The 23,491-nt window shown below is 41.7% G+C and overlaps 1 protein-coding gene across 1 annotated transcript in view; it reads left to right on the top strand.

Annotated features, from left to right (window-relative positions):
• Window positions 1–19,839: 19,839 nt before the first annotated feature.
• B4GALNT2 (beta-1,4-N-acetyl-galactosaminyltransferase 2 (SID blood group)) overlaps window positions 19,840–23,491 on the top strand; it is a 43,200-nt gene continuing 39,548 nt past the window's right edge. The window contains exon 1 of the mRNA XM_036999169.2: window positions 19,840–19,978. Within this exon, the coding sequence (XP_036855064.1) occupies window positions 19,965–19,978 (14 nt within the window). The 5' untranslated portion in view covers window positions 19,840–19,964. The remainder of the gene's footprint in view (window positions 19,979–23,491) is intronic.

The raw sequence follows: 23,491 nt of genomic DNA, 5'->3' as shown, positions 1-23,491 counted from the left end.
GTCTGGGTTTAAAGAGCATATGCCTTACCTCACACCCATCAGAATGGCTATTATCAAAAAGACAAGAAATAACAAGTGTTAGTGAGGATGTGGAGAAAAGGGAACCCTCATGTGCTATTGGTGGGAATGAAAATTGGTGTAACCATTATGGAAACAGTATGGAGCATCCTCAGAAAATTAAAATGGAACTACTATAGGACCCAGCAATTACACTTCTTGGTATTTGCTCACAGAAAATTAAAACCCTAATTCAAAAAAATATATGTACTCCATTTTAATCGAAGATTATTTACAATGGCTAAAGTATGGAAGTAACTTAAGAGTCTATTGAGAAATCAGTGGATAAAGAAGTGGACATATATACAATGGAATATTACTCAGCCAGAAAAAAGAGTGAAATCTTGCCATTTGTGACAACATGGACCTAGAGGGTATTATGTTTAGTGAGATAAATTACACAGAGAAAGACAAATACTATAGGATTTCACTTAGATGTGGAATCTGAAAAGCAAAACAAATGAACAAATAAAACAAATAGACTCAGAGAGAGCAAACAGGTGGTTGCCAGAAGGAAGTGGGGTGGAGGGATGGAAATAGGTGAAGGGGATTGAGAAGTACAAACTTCCATTTATAAAATAAATAAGTCACAGGGATGTAATGTACAGCACAGGGAATATAGTCAATATTGTAATAACTTTGTATATTTATTGAATCACTACCTTGTACACCTGAAAATAATAAAATATTGTATGTTAATTATAATTCAATAAAAAAGAAACATGTAAAAATCATTAGAAAGAGCATATGCTTTAAACCAGTGATCAGTATATGCTGCTTTCTTCCCCTTAGCCTGGATGCCTGGATTGGGGAACCACAGGGTGAAGGGTGAAGTAGCCTCCTCACTATTACACATAATAGCCTGCTTGAATAGTTTTTGCTTTCTTCCCCAGTGTTGTTGGAGGAGGGGGTTCCCTGCCTGGGGCAAGGTTTCTATGAACTCGTTCAGCCTGAGCTAAGGCAAGGGCAAGAAGTTGGGGGTTTAATGGGGGGTTAATTCTCATGGCAGTAGGTCTGGGTCTCTACTCGCTCCCCCTTCTCTCCAGCTGGGCACAATTGGCTGGACTCTACTTCTCCACTCCTAGCCCAGGGAGGAACTCTGTGGGTGGGTTTCTGGTGACTCAATTATGTACCAGGAACTGAGGGGAGGAGACCTCCCCTGGGTTGGTACTCCTTTGACTGACCAGTGGCTCTGTAGCTGGTAAACATCCCATAAATGTGCAAGCAGGCTCTTACATACACAATGGGCACTACTAAGGCCAGGTGGGAATCCTGGTCAGAAAGTTCCATTTTCCCCACACCCAGGATCTTGTACTCAGGGATGTGAAGGTCCTAGTTTACAAGAAGGAATGTTCTCATTGAAATGTACAGTCATGGTTTCACTGAATTAGGTGCTGAAACTGCATCCTGGAGGTTTGGAAAGAGAAGTGGAGGGTGGTAGAGAAATGCATATCCAAGTTGGTTGACCCCCTTGTTTTTCTTAGCCTCTCACTTGTACCTGTGCTGCCCTGATTTTACTCCTGAGGACACCCGGACCAGCTCTGAGTCACCATAAGGTGTGGGGCAGGCACTATTTGTCCCAAGGCAATGGCATAACACAATATCTCCTCTCTGTGTATATGCACTCGCAGTTTGCTGGCCTCAAGCCAAAGCTGTTACCTATCCCTCAATCCCTCATCTTCTGGGGATTTCCACAATCTTCCCATCTCATGGTATTTTCACTCTATAATTAGGTCAGCATATTGGTAAAAACTAGAACCTCACTATAATTCATTTCTAAATATTTAGCAATTTCCACTGAGATTTCCTCTTTAAGTCATAAATTATTTAGAAGGTATGTGTCTCAATTTCCAAGTCAGTAAGGGTTTCTGGCCTGCATGTATGTAATTCTAACTGCACTGTATTGTTCCTCTAGTTGTATGCACACCCCTTTATGTGCATTGTGGTTAGAAAGATATCTAGGATACTGATCTTTCTGGAGATTTCTTTTTGGCGCAGGAAATGGCCCATTTTGTAAATGTTCATTTGTGTGCTTAAAAAGAATGTGTATTTTCTACCTCTGGGATACATATATCTATGTTATATATGTCTGTATATGTACATATACATATTTGATCTGGTTGATCTGTTCTACTAAATCTTCACTTGAATTTTGTCTACTTGAACTGTTTATGTTAAAATTTCCAAGTATAATCAGACACTTGTCAATTTCTCCATATAATTCTTTTTTTTTTTTGAGGTTCTGTTAGGGGACAGATGCTTTCCCAGTTTACTATCTATTCTTATAAGAATGTTCCTTTAATCATTACAAAATATTACTCTTCATCTGGTTAATATTCATTGTTTATAATTTGATTTTGTCTGATTTTAATATTGCTCTACCAGCTCTTTCTTTTAGTTAGCAATTTGCCCAGTAAATGTTTATTCATCCTTTCATGTTTAACTTTACTGTGTCCTTTTTGTTTTGTCTTATTTGTTTTTAGGTGTGCCTTAAAAAGGTCATATAGCTCATTTAAAAAATCCAAATTGACAAGCTGTTTTTTATATGAGTTTTGTCCTTATGATTTCTTATATAGTTGGACATATTTCTGATATCTCATTGGGGAGTTTTCCAACATTCATGCTTTTTACCTCCCCTACTCCATACTACTTTTCTGCTTTTATTGGATTAAGAAAATCTTTTCTTTTTTGTCTCCTGGGTTCTCTGTTTATTTGGAATATATGCATCTATGTCAATACTTTTAATGATTAGTTTTACATTCTTAACATACATACTTATCCTTATGTTTTTTCCATCAAAATCTACTGTTGATTTGCCAAAACACTCTTCCTTCTGAGCAAGACAAGAATCTTAGCACCTTTTAAAACTATATTCCAAATTTCCCTCTCCATATCTTATTTTCTTATTTTCTAATACTTAAAATTTTACAAATCTTTACATATTTTAGGTTTAGTTTTTACACATACAAATTAGTCATTATTTATAATCAATAACTATTTAGACACATGAGTTTGTTTTATTGATTTCTAATCTTACTATTTCTCATTGCATTCTACCAACTTTCTTCTGGGTATATTTTCTTCACTCAAGAACATTCTTTATTTGGGTCCTCTCTCTTTTTTCTTGGTAAGGCTAGTTGAAGATTTATCACTTTTATCTTTTCAAAGAACCAGTTTTTAGTTTCATTCATCTTGAGCTATTTGGGTATTTTTGTAGCTCCATAAAAATTTTAGGATTATTTGCTCTAGTTCAGTGAAAATGCCATTGGTACGTTGATAGGGATTGCACTGAATCTGTAGATTGCTTTGGGTAGTATGGCCGTTTTAACAATATTAATTGTTAAATGCTCTTTCTATTCATGAGCATGGAATAGTTTCCAATTTATTTGTGTCTCTTTCAATTTCTTTCATCATTATCTTATAGTTTTCAGAGTACAAGTCTTTCACCTGTTTGGTTAAATTTATTCCTAGGTATTTTATTATTTTTTGATACAGTTGTAAATGGGGTTGATTTCTTAATTTCTTTGTTAGTTCATTATTTATTTATAGAAACAAAACATATTTCTGTATGTTTATTTTGTATCCTGGGACTTTACTGAATTTATTGATTGTAGTAGTTTTTGGATGGAGTCTTGAGGGTTTTTATATATAGTCATTTTTTATATCATGTCATCTGCAAAAGTGACAATTTACTTCTTCCTTACCAATTTGGATGCCTTTTATTTTTTTTCTTGTTTGATTGCTATGACTAGGACTTCTAGTACTATGCTGAATAAAAGTGATGAGAGGCACTCTTGTCTTGTTCCTGATCTTAGAGGAAAAGCTTTCAGCTTTTCACCATTGAGTATGATGTTAGCTGTTGGTTTATTGTATATGGCCTTTACTATGTTGAGATATGTTTTTTCTATAGCCCCTTTTGTTGAGAGTTTTTATCATGAATGAATGCTGAAATTTGTTAAATGCTTTTTCAGCATCTACTGAGATGATCATATGGTTTTTATCCTCCTTTTTGTCAATGTGGTAAATCACATTGATTGGTTTGTAGATGTTGAACCATCCTTGCATCCCTGGAACAAATCCCACTGGTTATGGTGAATAATCCTTTTAATGTATTTTTGAATTTGGTTTGCTAATATTTTGTTGAGTATTTTTGCATCTATGTTCATCATGAATATTGGTTTGTAACTTTTTTTTTGTAGTATGTTTGTCTGGTTTTGGTTTCAAGGTGATGCTAGCCTCATGGAATAAATTTGAAGCATTCCTTCCTCTTCCATTTTTGGAATAGTTTGAGAAGGATACAGATGAACTCTTCTCTTAAGTGTTTGGTAGAATTCTCCTGTGATGCCATCTGATCCTGGTATTTTGTTTGTTGGGAGTGTTTTGGTTATTGCTTAATTTCATTACTAGTAATTGGTCTGTTCAGATTTTCTATTTCTTCCTGATTCAATCATAGGAGATTGTATGTTTCTAGGAATTTATCCATTTCTTCTAGTTTGTCCAAATTGGTGGTTTATAATTTTTCATAGTAATCTCTTATAATTTGTATTTCTGTGGTATCAGTTGAAACTTCTCTTTCATTTCTGATTTTATTTGAGTCTTCTCTCTTCTTCATGAGTCTAGCTAAAGGTTTATCAATTTTGTTTATCTTTTCAAAAAACCAGTCCTTATTTTCATTGCTCTTGTCAAGTACATTCTTTAGTAGATATTTCAGAGGTGACCTGAGGGTTGAAAACCCCTTTTATTCTTTGTAAATCTGGAACTGTCTATTTCACTTCACTCTTGAAGTTGGGTATAAGATTCTAAATTGATAGTTATTTTCCCTCAGCACTACTTGGGTGCCCATGGGTCTCCCAGATACAATTTCAATGAGTCTGACAACTCTTGTTGCTAATAAACAGGCTTCTTCCCATCTAGATATCATCTTCTTGTTAGAAATCTGTCAATATTTGTCTCTAGCTTTAAGTTTCCATTTTAATCCTTGATCTTCTGCAGTTTTACCACAATATGTTGATCTGTTTTTATTTGTCCTCAGAATTTGGTGTGTGCTTTTCAAATTGAGGATGCATACTCCTTTCTTCAATTCTGGAAAATTCTTAGTCATTACTCTTTGAATATTCTAACTTTCCATTTTTGCTTTTCTTTTATAATGGAATTTCCATTTGATGTCTTCTGTCTCACTTAACCTTCTTGTATTTTAACCCATTTTTCACTTTTTTCAAGTTCTTTAACTCTATACAGCATTCTAGGGAATTTTTTCAAATCCATCTTCCACTTTATGGAATCTCGCTAAGTCAAATTTGTTTTTATCTGTCCATTGTTTGTCATTTTAATGCTTTTTTCAACTTGACAGTCTACTGGAATCTTTCTCAGATCTGCCTGTTGTTTTTTTTTTATAATGTCTGGCTTCATTTTAAGGATTCAATCTCTTCTTTATTCTCTTGGAAAAATGCAAATACACTAATTTTAAAGTCAATTCTGAATTGTGTTGTTATTTCCAGTTCATAACTTGTTGTATTTGCCAGCTATTTCTCATGGTGTCAGGTTTCTTTATATACTTTATAATTTTGTTGTTGTTGTTGTTGTTCTTTTCTTCCTTTTTATTTATTTTTTTATTTTGGTATTGTTAATGTACAATTACTTGAACAACATTATGGTTACTAGACTCCCCTTATTATCAAGTTCCCCCCACATACCCCATTACAGTTACTGTCCATCAGCATAGTAAGATGCTATAGAATCATTACTTGTCTTTTCTGTATATACTGCCTTTCTCGTGTCCCCCCCTACTACATTATGTGTGCTAATTGTAATGCCCCCTTTTCCCCCTTATCCCTCCCTTCTCACCCACCCATCCTCCCCAGTCTCTTTCCCTTTGGTAACTGTTAGTCCATTCTTGGGTTCTGTGAGTCTGCTGCTGTTTTGTTCCTTCAGTTTTTTCTTTGTTGTTATACTCCACAGATGAGTGAAATCATTTGATACTTGTCTTTCTCCGCCTGGCTTATTTCACTGAGCATAATATCCTCTGGCTCCATCCATGTTGTTTCAAATGGTAGGATTTGTTTTCTTCTTATGGCTGAATAATATTCCATTGTGTATATGTACCACATCTTCTTTATCCATTCATCTACTGATGGATACTTAGGTTGCTTCCATTTCTTGGCTATTGTAAATAGTGCTGCAATTAACATAGGGGTGCATATGTCTTTTTTGAACTGGGCTCCTGCATTGTTAGGGTAAATTCCTAGGAGTGGAATTCCTGGGTCAGATCGTATTTCTATTTTGAAATTTTTGAGGAACCTCTATACCACTTTCCACAATGGTTGAACTAATTTACATTCCCACCAGCAGTGTAGGAGGGTTCCCCTTTCTCCATATCCTTGCCAACATTTGTTGTTGTTTGTCTTTTGGATGTTGGCCATCCTAACTGGTGTGAGGTGATATCTCATTATGGTTTTAATTTGCATTTCTCTGATGATTAGTGATGTGGAGCATGTTTTCATGTGCCTGTTGGCCATCTGAATTTCTTTGGAGAAATGTCTGTTCAGCTCCTCTGCCCATTTTTTAATTGGATTATTGCTTTTTGTTTGTTGAGGTGCATAAGCTCTTTGTATAATTTGGATATCAACCCCTTATCGGATATGTCACTTACGAATATATTCTCCCATACTGTAGGATGTCTTTTTGTTCTACTGATGGTGTCCTTTGCTGTACAGAAGCTTTTTAGTTTGATATAGTCCCACTTGTTCATTTTTGCTTTTGTTTCCCTTGCCCAGGGAGATATGTTCATGAAGAAATCACTCATGTTTACGTCCAAGAGATTTTTGCCTGTAGTTTTTTCTAAGAGTTTTATTCTTTCATGACTTACATTCAGGTCTTTGATCCATTTTGAGTTTACTTTTGTGTATGGGGTTAGACAATAATCCAGTTTCATTCTCTTACATGTAGCTGTCCAGTTTTCACTTTATAATTTTTATTTATAAGTTTATCTTTGGAAGAATACAGGCATACCTTGGAGATATTACAGGTTCAATCCAGAGGAACTGATGGAATAGTTCCAGCCCAATGCTAAAGGCCTGAGAACCAGGAGAGCAGATGGTATAAGTTCCAGTCTGAGTGAGTCTGAAGGCAGAAGACTGATGTCCCAGCCTGAAGGTAGTCAGAGAAAGAATTTCTCACTCAGTTTTTTTGTTTTATTCAGGCCTTCAACATATTGGATGAGGCTAACCCACATTGAGGAGGGCAGTGTATTAACTCGAATGTTAATCTCATACAGAAGTCCTCCCACAGACACACACAGAATAATGTTTAAGCAGATATCTGGGCACCCATCACCCAATCAAGCTGACACCTAAAGATCAACCAGCATGGATTCCAAACAGTTCCAGGCATTCTGACCCAAGATTAGAACTGTTTGTGCTTGCTTTCAAGGGAAAAATGATATTATGAGGATTCTGGAAGCACTCCCCTCATGTGTCTTTGACTCTGGAAGATCTTATTCTTTGTTTACTCTAGACATGAGTATTAGTGGGAAAGTCTAGAATGATGTCACTGAGATCAGGGCCACTGAGCTCTTTGTACTTTTCTGCTCAAGTCATTTGTTTCATTTTACCCCAGGGACTTCTGTGTGTCACGTAATGCCAAACACAGCCTTGGAGGTGATGCAGGCATATTCAGGTGCATTTATGCCTGGAGAGGGAGAATGTGCACCTAATCAGCATGTAAAGACATTATGATAGAATTACGTAGGGGTGTGAAGGGATGAATAAAACTGCATTAGAGCTTTAGAAATGTGAGTAAATTAGTGTATGTAAGTGAATAATATTTACTTATGTGCCAAGCACTATTCTAAATGCTTTACTTATATTAACTCTTTTAATATTCTTAACAGCCTGATGAATTAAGTCCTATTATCACTATTTTACAGATGAAGCAACTGAGGCACAGAGAACTTAAGGGATTTGCCCAAGGTCACACAAAGTACTACAGGAATTTGACTAGCTCCAGAGTCTATGCTTTTAGTCTACATTGTATACAGGGGGCTCAATACCTTAATTTACTTTTTAAGAAAATGGAAGAAATGCAAAATACATCCATGCAGTGAAGAAATTTGATGTGATCTTGGTGAGGGTGAAGACTTTAGTATACTCAAATTTAATGAAGGAATTAGATAATAGTGTAATGTGGACTCAAAGGAGTAAGTTTTGCTAACAACTATATAACTTCTGTATTTGCCTTAAAAATCTCTCCACTTTAGCTAAATAATGATAAAACCCAAGATTCAACCAAGTAGATTTGAAAATTGAATTGGCTTTTTCAAGCAATTAATGAATGGGGCAGCATCACCTCTAGCAAATAGAGAAATGCTCTGAAGAGTTGTGCAAAATGAAAGAGTTCTATAGACAGGAAAGAGGGCAAAATGTTATTAGCAAAAGAAAGGTTTAGGGATTGTTTCAGGTAAAGTCACCCTCCCTTAGAAGGAAGAGCAGAGGTTCTTATACAGGTGACCTCACTAGTGATCAAGAAATTCCAGACTGATTGGCTTAAAATCCTACTCCTGGGAGAGACTGAAAATGAAATTGCATTAGACATTAAGCCCCCCTTTGGTGACTTGGCCTAGTGGGAGTGACGCCATGTTGAGCCTGTGTTTTTCTTTTTAAGAATTAATAATTGATCATTAAGTTTCATGATGATCTGTGATCTTATTTAAGCAAGTGTTTCAAAACCTATTTTTGATGTTTTTGACAGATTCCCAGGATGGAATTCTAAATGAAGCTCTATTGATTTGAAACATTCCAAATACTTTGTTGAACTGATTAGGCTTGTTTGATATGTTAAATTACATGGGAAGCATTGTGACTTAAAAAATAATACTAAGCCATTGTATTTTATTTGTACAGGTATATGGATGTTCTAGAAATTATGTAGAATTCCTAGAAATTTATGTCCTGGTATAATGTTACACATAATCATTCTCTTACTTTCTGAGATTGCTGTCACTGAAACCCGATTATCAGAGAAATGCCCCAACTGACCTCTCATGCCAAGGAGGCAACAATAGAAGCTATAAAGATTATAGCGCATGAAAATGAAGCTCATTCTGCTTCTGCAAAAATGACCCCACATTGCTAGATCTTTAGCCATCCTGATGTCTTTATAACATGACAACAGTCTGGTCCTGAATCAGAGAAATTAAAATGGGTAAACAATGCTTATAAATTCAATGAATAGTTAGGGCTATGGACAACACAAGCTGACTGCTTGGTTCTTCCCTCCTCCCTGACAAACTCCATTTTTGGTTTTTGCGCTCCTTCACCTACCTTACTGCATTTAAGAAAAACTATTTTGATCCCCAGAAGCCTCAGATTCTTCCCTTTGGACTTTTTGAACACCTGCAGCTGGAATTCATTTGACTGCCACTTAGTATGGGCTATCAATATGCTCTTGTTATTGCATGTATGTCTTCTGGATGGGTTGAATCCTTCCCCTGCCACAAGGTTGGTGCCCTCACAGTAGCAAAGAAAGTGTTAGAAAATGTGTTTCCCATTTGAAATGTACCTTCTGTAATATCCAGTGATCAAGGCACCCACTTTACTGGACAACTTGTCAAATTAACTGCAAAATTTGGCCAATCTTTTAACATTTTCACTGTGCCTACCATCCTCAATCCTCAGGTCTTGTAGAAAGGACTAATGGCATAATCAAAAATCAATTGGCAAAAACCTGTGCAGCATCTAACCTGCTATGGATAAAGGCTCTGCCCTTGGTGCTTCTTAATCTACAGTCTTCCCCCAAAGGGAAACATAAATTGTTCACCCTTGGAATCATTACGGGTGCCCCGTGCACCTCAACAAAGGACTTTATAAGATACTCTGATCCCTGGTTAGATGTCATTCCCTCCCTCCTTCCACAGAATGAAAGCTGATATCATCAAACATTGTTTGATATATTATGTGCCCCTGCAGGGTACAATTTTTCTTGGGTGTACACTGCACACCTTGGACTTTTGAATATTGAGGCAGATGGACAATTACTAGCTAATGTCTTTTGGGTCACCTTATCTTTCCCCTCACCATCCTTGAAACCCATCTAACTCGTCACCTAAGGAAAAGAGCTATATGCATAATGCAGAATCATCCAGATGAAAGCCCCTCTAATTATGAAGCCATTAGCTGTGGGAATGCCCATGGAAGCAACCTCCCTTTGGACCCTTCTGGCAGTCTCGGCAATTATCTCCTTCAGAGGCTATTTTTCTGGTTAGGAGTTAGTACTTAACAACATGATATCATGCTACAAAATCTAACTAAAATGGTTAACAGAATCACGGGATCTACTGTCTGGGCCATGTGGACCCAGTGAAAGCCCTTGAACTCCTTGCGCTGGGTAGTCCTTGATAACAGGTTTGCATTAGACCACCTGATCCAAGCTCCAGGAGGCATATGTGCCATTGCTAATACCTCATGTTGCACCTTGATAAACATGTCACATCAGGTAGAACTGGAAACCACTAAACTCCTTAAACTAGTTGAGCCTCTAAAGGACCACTTGAGTTTCACCCCAGGTGGTTTAACCTTGACCTCTCTGACCTTTTTAGCTGGATACCATCAGGAATTGTAGCCCTTCTATGATTGGGTTTACAGGTAATAATGGTGCTCCTTATATTGGGACTAAGCTTCTGGCTCCTCTTTAAAATCATTCTAGCCTGTTTTAACAGATGTCTGTGAGAGACCACCACCTCTATCCTGATCACACTGACCCAACACCATAGGACTTTAAACTCACTCCGATGGGAAATCTGAACTAGCTTGACCCAAGAGGTTATGATCAGAATGTAACAGGTACCTGGGTGATCCTGCTATCATGCATGACCCAAGTTACTCAATTAACCCAAAGCTTCTAGCCTTGAAACCTCCAGGGGACAGATGGCCAGGTCACTCCGGCCTCAATATGAGACATAACGTAATTGATCATTAAGCAGGGGGAAGTGTAAAAACAAGACAAAACCAGGTGGGTTCTGGGCCCTGCCTCCTACCCTCAATCCAGCTGTGCCGGAAAACAGAATGAACTCCATCAGGTTAATTGAGGCCCAAACAAAAAAGTCAGTCATCTAGGCATTTTTGACAGGAGACCACACACATATTCTGTGCCCTCTGAGAAACCAGTTTCTGTTGTGTTTCTGTAAATCAGTTCCTGCTGTTTCCACTGCTGCGGCAAAAAAAGACCATAAAGATCATGGCTAGGAAGTTAACCAATCAGCTGCAGTTTTTATCAACCCGCAGAAGTGACAAACTTGCATTCTTCATTTGCATAAACGGACCTGAGTGGGAACTTAGGCTGGAACTTTTGCTATGAAAATGACTCCACCTCCTTTTGTTTCCTTAGAGCAGACGTTATTTTCACTTTATAGCTAGGTTTGCAAATCGTGTGTGTGTGTGTGTGTGCGCGTGTGCGTGCGCGCACACGCATGCTTGCGTTTCTTTTTTCCTCTCTTTTGCAGTAAAATTCTTCTCCATCAAATTTCCTGTTCTACAGAGAAATTTTTTGACAGTATGCTGACTGATCCAGTTGTGAATGAGACCGCGCTAGTTATTCTTGTTCTTCCAGATGTCCTCTACCCTCTGCCTTGTCCTTTGCTCTAGGAAGTCATCTATAGTCTGTATGACTGTGCTCCCTTCTCCTGCTTCCAATTGCATTCAGTCAGTAAGAGGAACAAGCAAGAGAACAGGGAATGGAGGAAGAAAGAGATCAGTATTCATTCCCCCAGCTCCTTCCCTGTGGCTTGGCAGTGGCTGTGGCCATGACTCTTGGTGGACTGACCTCTCTTCCCACCCTTTGCTTCTCTGTCTTCTTGCTGTTGATAATAATCCAGGGCTTCACCCTCCCCTGTTGCTTTCCTTAACCCTACCCACATCTCTATATATTTCCTTATTTGAATTCCCATCAGCCAAGCCCTTGGGTCATCTGTTTTCACCTATGAAGTTGACATTGGCTGGTGTTTATGATTGTTTAAGGAAGTTAAAAAACCAAAGTTTCCTTGAAATTTAGGGTAAAAATTTACAGGATTTATTGATAGAACTACATCTTAGCTGACTTTGTCCACAATAGCACTGTATAACAAACTTACGGGGTGAGTTTATTCTCAGTTCTTGTCCCCACTTGCAACAAAGAACTGAAAGGCAGAGACACAGTAGGAAGCAGAAAGAAAGTTTTATCTGAATACACTCCAAGGGAGGAGTGGGCCAGAGTCAAGGTAGACAAAGGCAGGCTGCTTACTGTGAGGCTTCTATTATGGGGTTTCTGGCAAAGAACTCCTTGATTGACATTCTTTGGCTCTCATAGTGTGATCTGATAGGAGGATTGAAGACATGGCTGCACCCTGATGTTTTTATCTGGGGAATTTTGTCATCTGGGGAGTGCTTGTACTCTGAGGTTTCTTATCTGTGGAGTGTCTATGGCCTTCAAGTCACTGTCAGTCCCTGTGGCTTCATTTAATTAATCCTCTGAGTTATCTCTGGCTCTTTGGAATCCTCTGATTAACTCCCTGAGTTTCTGATGGGCTCCTCCCTCTTTTCATCCTGTTCTTATCTGTCTTTCTGCCTAATAAAACCACCCCAACAATGCTTACAACAGTTCTTTTTTTTTTACTCTCAAGCTCTTGGGTTCAAAGATCCAACTGTGGTTCTGTTGGGGAAGAAATTCAGTTCAGAGATGCAGGGAAATCAGAGTGAAAAGAACTCATTAAAGCAGGAATAGCAGGAAATGGCAACAGCCATGTAGGTAGCTGAGAGCATGGAAGAACAGAGGCAGGAAAGGGAAGCTCATTGAACTCCTGCTTGGCATTGGGCAACTCCCTTGCGAACTTCTAAAGCCAGGGTCACCTGGTGTCCAGTGTCCACTTGAATCTGTGTGGCATGATAACTAGGCTCCCACCACTCCAGGATCTGGGGGAGCTGCAGAGCACTGGATGGAGTGATTATGTTCTGAGAACTTCCCAAAGGCAAAAAGAGATTTTCAGGCAGGCAACTAAAGAACATGATCGTACAGCTGCAGTCCTGTCAGGGTCACCCAGGCGACAGGAACTTGCAAGCCCAAATCAAAGATCTTAGTATCCCCTCCCTACCTGTCTGGAGTAGAACAGTGAGAGTGACACACTTGAAGAAAGAGGAGTATTGGCAACCTCAGAGAGGAGATGCGCTTAAGGGTTTAGGGTCTGGGGTTTTATAGGGTCTTTGGGTAGGAGTCAGCACAAGCCATGATATATACAGGTGATTCTTAATTTCTTTGAAGTTTTGTCTTAAGAATAGGGTTATTTAAGTGACTGTGTTGGTCCAGATCTTGGCATTCTTTATCCACATAGGTTTATTTATGCTTTGGTGGTCTATCTCCTGTCCTGGTTATAAAGTTACTTAATTAAGGGGCTAGAAGAAGAGGAAGAGCAGCATATATATTAAGTTAAAGAATAAGCTGGGCCTTTTTTGCAGGCTAAGTAGATTTTCCAATGGCATGACCCTTGTCCTATTTCCCTGCTCTACCCCATGGGGTCAGGTAGAGAAGTCCTTGACTGACTTTTCTTAATCTGGGGGAATATCTGGACATTCCAAGTCACTCCTGGCCTTCCAAGCTTCAAGTAATTAACTAATTAACTCTGTGAGCCCCTTCTGGCTCTCTGGTTTTATCTGGTTAACTCACTGAGTCCCTTTTGGTGGGCTCCACAAGCCTTATTCTCCTTCCACCCATCTCATGTCTGTTTTTCTGCCTAACAGTTCAGCAGATCTAGGCTGGGCTCAGCTGGGTGTCTCTGCTTAGAGACTGCTGGTCAGCTGGGCTTGGCTTCCGGCCATTGGTTCAGTTTGGATCAGCTTCCAGGGTCTTCCTCTGGAGCCAAAGCTGACGTAGCAACAGCATCGCGTACCTTGGGCATGTTCTTCTAATAGCAGATCATTGGGAGTCAGGGGAAAAAGACTAATCACACAAACATATTTCAGCCTTTGTTAACAACCCTTCAGCTAAAGCACATGTTATGGCTAAGCCCAGGGTTGTAGGGTATGGCCCATTCTGAGGCCATGACAAGCATGTTATGTGTAGCCTTATTACAGGGGAAGGAAGCGCTGGAAACTAATTCATTCCACCACAAATACTGAGATCTATTCATTGAATATAGAGCCTGCACTTACGATGTTGCTGAATTTAATATTAATTTAAACCCTGGTAATCACAAAGAGACTTCAGTGCACAAAAGTTGCCCTTCAAATAATAATTGTTAACATAATATTGGAAGTATTACTTCCTAGGCTCTTTTGGAGCACTTTACAAGTATTAACTCACTTAATTCTTAAACAACCTCATGAGATAAGAGGTAGGTGCTATCATCATCTTACCTTTTTAGCAATGAAGATATTGAGACACTAAATAACTTGTCCAAGATCTGGTAGAGGGCCGGAGTGAAGCCAGGCTCTGGGTTCACCTTTTAACCAGTACACTATGCTGCCCATACTGCCTCTTGAAGGCATCCAGACAATTCAGAAGACAGCTGAGCAGCCTTTCAAGTCTGTGTTCCTTTTGCCTTGGCCACATCAATGCCACACTTCTTGACTGCCCAGGTCACGCTGACGTCAGCAGGGCAACATCCTCGACTTCTGTCTTTGTGTCACCATTCCAGACTCAGCCCTGGTCCTTCCTGACTTTCCCTGTCTCTGCTGCATCCCGCCCATGCTCACTGACTGGGGCCCTCCCCTACGCCCAGGCAGCAGGGCAGTTGAAGGGCTGTCTGGCCAGTGCACCTAGCTCCACTTACTCAGTGTCCTCTCACAAGACTCTGGGTTCCACCTTTCTCAGGCGAGAATGAGGTAAGTACAACACTGAAAGCCCGACATTGTTCTGAGCATAAAATAGTATAATCCATCCATTCCTTTCTCCATCAGATAGGTTTTGAATATCAACTAAGAGCCAGCCCCTGTGCTAGGGGTGCGATGGGGAGCAAAACAGAAGTGGTGCTGCTTTTCAGGGAATGTGGAAAAGGGCAGCAAGTGCATGTGCACGCGTGCACACACACACACACACACACACGCACACACACACACGGATGTACAACTACAAACTGCCACCAGGTCTGTGACCAGAAAGTACTGGGTGCTATAAGGACACCAAAAGAGGAACCTGACCAGGTCTGGAAAAAGCCCTCTTTGAGGAACTGACAACTAACCAGAGCTGAAAATAAAAGCCAAACAAAAGTAGCATGGGGTGTGGAAGGGTCTTTGGGAAGAGAGAGTAGCAGGGTGAGCTTGAACACCTTCATAGCTCATTGAGATCATAGCATGATCTGTTTAGGACCTTCCCCCCTTAAGCCCTATGCAAAACACCATAGCTTAATTCTTTTTCTCAAGCAAATGACACAAGTTCCTTTTCCCTTGATATAACGGCAAGCCAGGTGTTGCAGGAGGTCCTCAAGAGAACGTGACTGCTGGTTGATCCTGGAGCTGGACCTGGGCTTCGGGGGCTCCTCACTCCTCCCCTGCCTTTGGAATGTGTGCTCTGCCCACCCTTCCCACAGTGAGACCTGTTCCAAGGTGTAGCACAGAGAGAGTAGAGTGGTGTGGAAACCATCTGGACCGTGTATGTGACTGGACCTAGTTAAGGCCACTACATAAACTTCTGAGTCTGGCAGGTGGATGTGAAGATCTACTCATCTTGCGGCTGCTTGGGACAAACCTCATAAGTTCTCATGCTTAAACCTGCCACCTACCAATCCGGAGTGGCCTGCCTCTTCTTCCATCTCTCCCTGCCCTTTGTGTATAGGAGCCAGTTTGCAAACCAACACCAGGGTGTTTTGTTCCTGTTCTTCAGTCCTTTGAACAGCTGACTCCTGTTTTTTCTCTTTCAATATATATTTACTGGACATCAGCAAGGAATGGATTTGGGGAGGAGGAAGGACTAGTGACTCAGGGTGAGAAAACCATCCCACCACTGAGGCAGTCATCCACTTGTCCAGTTAATGAGCAGCGCCTCTCTGAGTAGGCCTGTGCCAGCTCTGGGAGTAGGAAACTGAATGAGCACTTGGTCAAATTCCTCTGGAGCTAAGACATGGCTATCAGACACTTGCATTTAGATGGGATGTCAGGAATCATTTGACTTCCTTCTTCCCTGAGCACCCTTCCTCTTTTTTTTAAATCTTTTATTAAGGTGTGATTGATATACACTCTTATGAAGGTTTCACATGAAAAAACAATGTGGTTACTACATTTACCCATATTATCAAGTCCCCACTCATACCCCAGTGCAGTCACTGTCCATCAGTGCAGCAAGATGCCACAGATTCACTATGTGCCTTCTCTGTGCTACACTGTTCTCCCCATGATCCCCCACACCATGTGTACTAAACATAATACCCCTCAGTCCCCTTCTCCCTCCCTCCCCACCCGCCCTCCCACACCCCTTCCCTTTGGTAACCACTAGTTCATTCTTGGAGTCTCTGAGTCTGCTGCCATGTTGTTCCTTCAGTTTTGCTTCACTGTTAGACTCCACAAATGAGGGAAATCATTTGGCATTTGTCTTTCTCCGCCTGGCTTATTTCACTGAGCATAATGTCCTCCAGCTCCATCCATGTTGTTGCAAATGGTAGGATTTGTTTCTTTCTTATGGCTGAATAGTATTCCATTGTAAATATGTACCACCTCTTCTTTATCCATTCATCTACTGATGGACACTTAGCTTGCTTCCATATCTTGGCTATTGTAAAAAGTGCTGCAATAAACATAGGGGTGCGTATGTCTTTTTGAATCTGAGAAGTTGTATTCTTTAGGTATATTCCAAGGAGTGGGATTCCGGGGCCAAATGGTATTTCTATTTTTAGTTTTTTGAGGAACCTCCATATTGCTTTCCACAATGGTTGAACTAGCTTACATTCCCACCAGCAGTGTAGGAGGGTTCCCCTTTCTCCACATCCTCACCAGCATTTGTTATTCTTAGTCTTTTTGATGCTGGCCATCCTCACTGGTGTGAGATGATATCTCATTGTGGTTTTAATTTGCATTTCCCTGATGATTGGTGATGTGGAGCATCTTTTAATGTGCCTAATGGCCATCTGAATTTCTTCTTTGGAGAATGGTCTCTTCATATTCTCTGCCCTTTGTTAATCGGGTTATTTGCTTTTTGGGTGTTGAGGTTAGCACCCTTCCTCTTGACTGAGAGCACTGTTTTAATTGTACCCAGATTTAAAGCTCTCTTAAATAGTTTTTCAAGAACACCTTCTAGAAGGTGCAGATAGGGCACCAGGACCTGCAGGAGGCAGTTGAGTTCCTTGCGAGTCATTCAAAGCTTCTCCCACAAGGAACAAGTAGACAAGAGCCCCGATGTCAAAGGTAAAGAGTTTGGCCCTTGGCTTGGTGACACCAGTGCCAGAGGTGAGGGTACGAAGCACCAGGATTAGCTGGAATGACCAAGTACAGAGGACAATCAAATTACTTAAGAATTCACCCATCTGTCAAAGTGATAGCCAAAATTGGGCTCAGAGCCAGGGAGAAGTGGGGGTCTTGTGGTGGTAGTAGTAACCAGCCACAGTGAAAAAGCCTAAGGCCACCCACTGGGAGAGGCCCACCCACAGGTGGAGTGCATACCGTGCCTGGAATGAGATGTGCACAGGCTTGTCCACTATTAGGGCTTCGGGTAGTCTTAAGGGGCCATTTTTCCCCCACCCTTCAGGGCAGCCCTGAACTCTGCTTGGCTCTGGGTCCAGACACCCAGTGACCACAGCTTGGCTCTGCTGTGGGCAACTGGTTTTTGAGCTCCTGGCTGATCAAGCTGGAAAAGCGTAAACACATCCTCACTTAGCTGACTTTCCCTTCCTGCCAATCATCCTCAGAGCGGGCAGAGACTCCCAATCCCACAGAATTTACCCTGGAACTGAAATCACCAGTCATAACATATCTGTGAGGCAGAAGCTATGGTTGCATTAATCTCATCCCCACTTCCAAGTCACAAGAAGAGTTTTCCTGTTCAGAGCTGGTGAGGCTGGGATGTACAGCAAAGCTAGGCCTGACTGGCTGTAGTGATCAACTCCTGGGGGGCATGTTCCTTGCTCTGTCGCTCACCACACAAGTTTGAACAAGTCATGAAATCTCTCCTAGGCTAGGTCCTCACATCGGTGAAGTGGCTCACAGCCTTATTACAAGGGCTGAATTAAGGAGAGTAATGTATGTGAAAGCCCTTTGTAAGCAATGAGGTCTTTTTACTACATGCACATGGTAAGTGCACATTTTCCTGATCAGTCTTGTCTAGCAAAGCATAACATTCCTTTTAGAGATGTCCTAGAAAAGAGTTATCTGCAATTGCTACTTCAGGGCTTCCCTCCAACAAGGTTTTCCTTTTCTGCTGGCTGCTCAGAAGCTGGGAAACTGAGTATGGGACTCACCCTCACCAAGGCTGTAGATCCTTTCGGCATTTCCTTCTACTCCTTCCAGATTTATTTGATTTGATTGACTAGCTGTCTTTTTTCTCTTATTTACGCTATCTCGGATTGTATGTATCTGTCTTAAATCCTTTTTGGGACACTGCAGGGTATAATTACATACATGCTGTGTACACACAGAAATCCTGGTCATTTTGCATGCTATTGTTTTATTTACTTTAAGAAAAATCCCATGTTTGCGATTTGAGGTGGGTCCCGTAAAATACAGTACAATCGTACACTCTTGAGATGAACCACAGGAAGCGCCCAGCGCTGAGCCTGGCTTTGGAAAAGTGTTCTGCAAATGCTAATTTCACCCGAAATTCCCCAGACTCTTCACTGAGGCATTGGGTGACTTCACAAATCTGTTAGAGGGATTCAGCTCACTCCAGCTTTCCTTTTCCTGTCTTTCTCCAGAACAGTTTCGTTGGAGTGTGGGGTGAAGTGGAGAGTGGAGGCCGGTCAAAGTCCAAACTTGGCGAACCCAAGAGTGCTCTGCGGGCGTGGCTGTGGGGCTCGTGGACGCGTGGACCCCTCTTCCCCGGGAAGGAAAGGTGGTAGGGAGACTAGAGGTGGGCGCGTTCTTTAAGGTAGAGAGAGACGTCCGATTACCCACCGAGAAGAAAAGGTCCCGGGTAGAAGCTGGGAATGCAGGGGGAAGCGCGGGAGCCGCACTGCAGCCCTGGGGCAGGACGCGCTCCAGTGCGAGCACTAGCTCCGGCAGCCCGGGGAGCGTGACCCAGCGAGAGAAGGCAAGCGCGGGTGACGCAGGTCGGGACGGGCACCTGCTCCTGTCCATTCTCTCCCAGCCCCTGGCTGTTCAGAGGTTTGGGTGAAACGCGGAATCCGCGCGGTCCACTGCAGAGAGGTCCCCTTCTGTCAATTCGGACCACCGACGCGGTGGAGTGTGGCTGGCCTGGGGACTACGCGTCCGAGCAACGGAAAATGCTTGATTCTCCGGGGGCTTCCGAGTCACCCAGAAGCGATTCTAATCCCAGCTCCTCCACTTGCTTAGCAGATGGTCCCACTTTGCTTCAGTTTCGCTGTCTTAAAAGTGGGGCTAATAATTATACTCACCTCTCAAGGGCTGTTGTGAATAAATGAACACAATATAAATAAAGCGTTTAGCGCCGAGCCGGTACCCAGTATCGTTAACAGGGGCTGTGGTTGATATTGTCACCTTCTTTGAGTTCTCCAGGACGTGGGCCAGTTGTGGCTCTGTTGGCAGCGGGAACTGGTCGTCCCCGAAAAACCACAAAGATGCTTGGATGGACTGGCGCCAAGCTGGGCGCACTGACAGGCCCAGAAGGTGGGCGGGCGTGGTGGTGACGTGGGCAGGGACCCACCCAAGCTCCTACACCCGTCCTGGTCGCACCGAGCTTGCCGCGGCTGGGGCCAGGGCTGGGCAGTCTGCCGGACGGCCGCGGCGCTCCAGCAGCTCGCTGACTGCCAGGCGACAGTATTTGGGATGACTTTGGCCAGGTGGGTGCCCCTGGAGCCCAGAGGAGAGGGAGGTCAGACTTGGCCCGCCGGCGCGCGGTGGGCGAGCGGCCGGGTGCGGGGGCTGCTGACTCCTGCGCGGAGGGACAGTGCAGTTAGTCTCTCAGTTAAGTCCCACCCGCCCCCCACCCTCCCCCACCGTAGGCGGTAGCAGCGGGGAAGGGGACGGCACTGGGGGATGCCGTTGGGGGCCTGAATGCTGCGCCCCAGGGAACACTGGCTTGCGGGTTGGAAACGTGGAAGAGGTCTCTGGTCCCCGGAAATGTGTAGGGTGGATCTCGAGAACTTGGAACCCGAGGCTCTGAGCAGCTCTGGGGCCGCGGGCTCAGGGCAGTCGGGGAGCCCTGGCGGCGTCCCCTCCGCAGCTTCGCAGACAGCCCGGAGAGTGTCAGGGATTTTGGAAAGCCAATTTTCAGGTCTAGACGCACAGCCTTAAGGCAGAGTGCGCACCTGTTAGGTGGCCCCGGACACCCAAGAGCCTTTGAAGAGTAGCATAATAATCAAAGGAGAAAAAATAGACTTGGAGATCTAATTTGATTTTTACCTAAACCACAAAGAAGGATCAGAAATACACTTTGTGCCTTTTTAACCCGAGTTTATTTTCTTCCTAATTTTCAAAACTGGAACAATTGTTTAACACCGCCAAGGAAGTCATCTCGTGAAAATGCAAAAATGTGTTCATGAGATGTTTCAAACGCATTAAAATGAAACACACATTATATAGGAGATGCGGAGGAACAAGGGGAAGGGAGGCAGCCTTTGCATCCATCGAATATTCCTGGCAAAGTTTCAGCGTTCTTCTTGCCTAATCTTCCCCCACCCCACATTCCGTAATAAGTGACCCAGGAGTCTTGGCACCAGGCTTGAAATTGGTGCCAACGAATTTAAAGCCGGGAAGTCCTCGGCAAACTTGACTTTTCCTTCACAAAACCACAGCTGGAATCATGCAGAAAATGCCTGGGTTTTAACTGATGTATAAAGAGTATCTTTGCATCTCTAGGAGCCTAAGACTGCTGACCTGTGTGACTGAGGAGGAACTAACGTTTCTTCTTCAGAAGAAACTTCTTTTAAATTTTTCTTTGTCTTTTTAGTTTTTTCTAATTTAAAAATGCCCAATTTTGAAGTGGGTATTTCTGATTGTCTCTTTAAGATAGGTTAGTTTACCCCAACACATTCTATAAGCCCCCAAAATGATCATTAGAGTGTCAAGCACTAAACTCAGTAAATTGGGGAGTTCATTGCATTTCATATGCTGGGGAGAGCATTCATACATTTTATGTATAGACCCTGTTCTAGATTGTCTGGGCAGGGTCCCAGCACCCTTTGAAGAACATATTCTTCTTGTGTCCACTCGACATTCTTCAAAGAAAGTAAGTTGCCCAAGGAATACTCTGGAAGGAGCAGACTGGTATTCAGCTCCACTTGAGGCCAAAGCAGGCATTTTATCCATAATATTTCAGTCAATAGATGATGTTTGGTAATTCTACTATGTGGTAAGTGTCGTACTGGACGCGGGGAATGCAACTGTCCTGATCTCCTGGAGGAGTGGTGACAGTATTAGATCTGACATCAGCTGCTCATTTTTAACACTTCCTTCCTCTATAAGACATAATTATTTTCAGTAATAATCATGTAATAATCACTAGTAATTATTACTTTCTTGATTTTCTTTCATTTGAATGCAATTAAAAATCAACTACAATTTTGAAAGATATTCAAACTGAATAAAATATTTTATGTGTGAATTAAAATTCATACTTACCCAAACAAAATATCACACTTGGCAGTTCACACTGTTTGCTGTTTTAAAATTTAAACACTGATGAAAAACTCAAAGTAGTCACTCATTATGACAGAACTGAAGTGACTGAAGTTTGGTTTCTTCATCTTTAAAATCACTGTGCTGTTAGTATTTATTTCATGCCTGCTGCTTAAATGGAGCAACAGGTAATAATACCACAAAGGTTAGAGACAAACTGTCCCCTATGCCTCCTTGAGCAATTCTGAGCATTATAAACTTACTCTGGTTGCAAGTCCGGTTGCAAGTTTACTTTGGAACTTGCAGTTCTGTGTAACTGTGAGTTCTTCAGATTCATTTACATGCAGAATGTCACTTTCATAAAGGGTCAGTAATAAAACATGCTAACATGAAGTTATCATGTATTCTTAAAATGTAACAGTAACTGCAGCAAATGCTTAGAACTTAGATCAGCAGTTCTTTTTATTTTATTAAAGTATCATTAATATACAATCTTGTGTTGGTTTTAAATGTACCTCACGGTGGTTCAACAGTCCCTGAGACCTACCTATATTGTGAATGTGAATTACAGTGCCCCTTTCTCTCCCTCTCCCTCACCTCTCCTACACGCCCCAACCCCTCTGCCTTGGTAACCACTAGTCTCTTCTCAGTGTCTTTGAGTCTGCTGATGTTTTGTTCCTTCTGTTTTGCTTGGTTTTTATATTCCACAAGTAAGTGAATTCATATGGTCTTTGTCTTTCTCTACCTGGCTTATTTCGCTGAGCATAATACCCTCTAGACCCAACCATGTTGCTGCAAATGGGAGAATTTCTTTCTTTTTATGGATGAATAATATTCCATTGCCTATATGTACCACATCTTCTTTATCCATTCATCTATTGATGGACACTATTGATGGACATCTTGGCTATTGTAAATAATGTGGCGATAAACATGGGGGTATCTTTTCAAATTAGAGATTTTGTTTTCTTCGGGTAAATTCCTAGGAGTGGAATTACTGGGTCAAATGGTATTTCTATTTTTAGTTTTTTGAAGAACCTCCATACTGCTTTCCAGAGACATTGCACCAATTTACATTCCCACCAACAGGGTGGGAGGGTTCCCATTTCTCCACATCCTTGCCGACATTTGTTGTTAGACCAGCAGTTCTTGATCTCTTTGGTTTTGGGATCCTTTTCATACTCTTAGAAATTATTGAAGACCACAAAGAACTTCTGTTAACGTGAGCTGTACCTGTTTCTATTACCATATTATAGATTAAAGCTGCAAAAACTGAAAAAGATATGAATTAAGTAATTAAAAAGTAACAATCACAAAGAATGTTAACATAACATGTTTTAATGAGAAATAACCAATCATTTGAAGGCTTCCCTGGAGCTGACCCATCTACTCTTTCTCCCACTCACATGCTTATTGCCTAGAGGCTATGTTTCCTCTCCATGTGGCTCTCTGTGGACAACTGGCTTCCCCAGAGCTAATTATCCAAGCGAGAATGTGCCACCAAGACAGAAGCCACATGTCTTTTATTACCTAACTTCAGAAGTGACCTATACTGTTTGCGTGTCAGGACAGGCTGCTTCTGCTCTATACAGTTGGTCACACAGGCCAGTTGGGAAGGGGCTGCACAAAGGTAGGACTACCTAGAGGCAGAGGTCATGAGGGCCACCCTGGAGGCAGGCTGCCACAGAATTTTTGCATCTACTTTTATAAGTGAGATTGGCTGTGATTTTTCTTTT

The sequence above is a fragment of the Manis javanica genome, chromosome 4, assembly GCF_040802235.1.
Source record: "Manis javanica isolate MJ-LG chromosome 4, MJ_LKY, whole genome shotgun sequence".
NCBI classification, from domain to species: domain Eukaryota; kingdom Metazoa; phylum Chordata; class Mammalia; order Pholidota; family Manidae; genus Manis; species Manis javanica.
The sequence above is the reverse complement of the archived record's forward strand: the minus strand, read 5'-3'. Positions and strand labels throughout refer to the sequence as shown.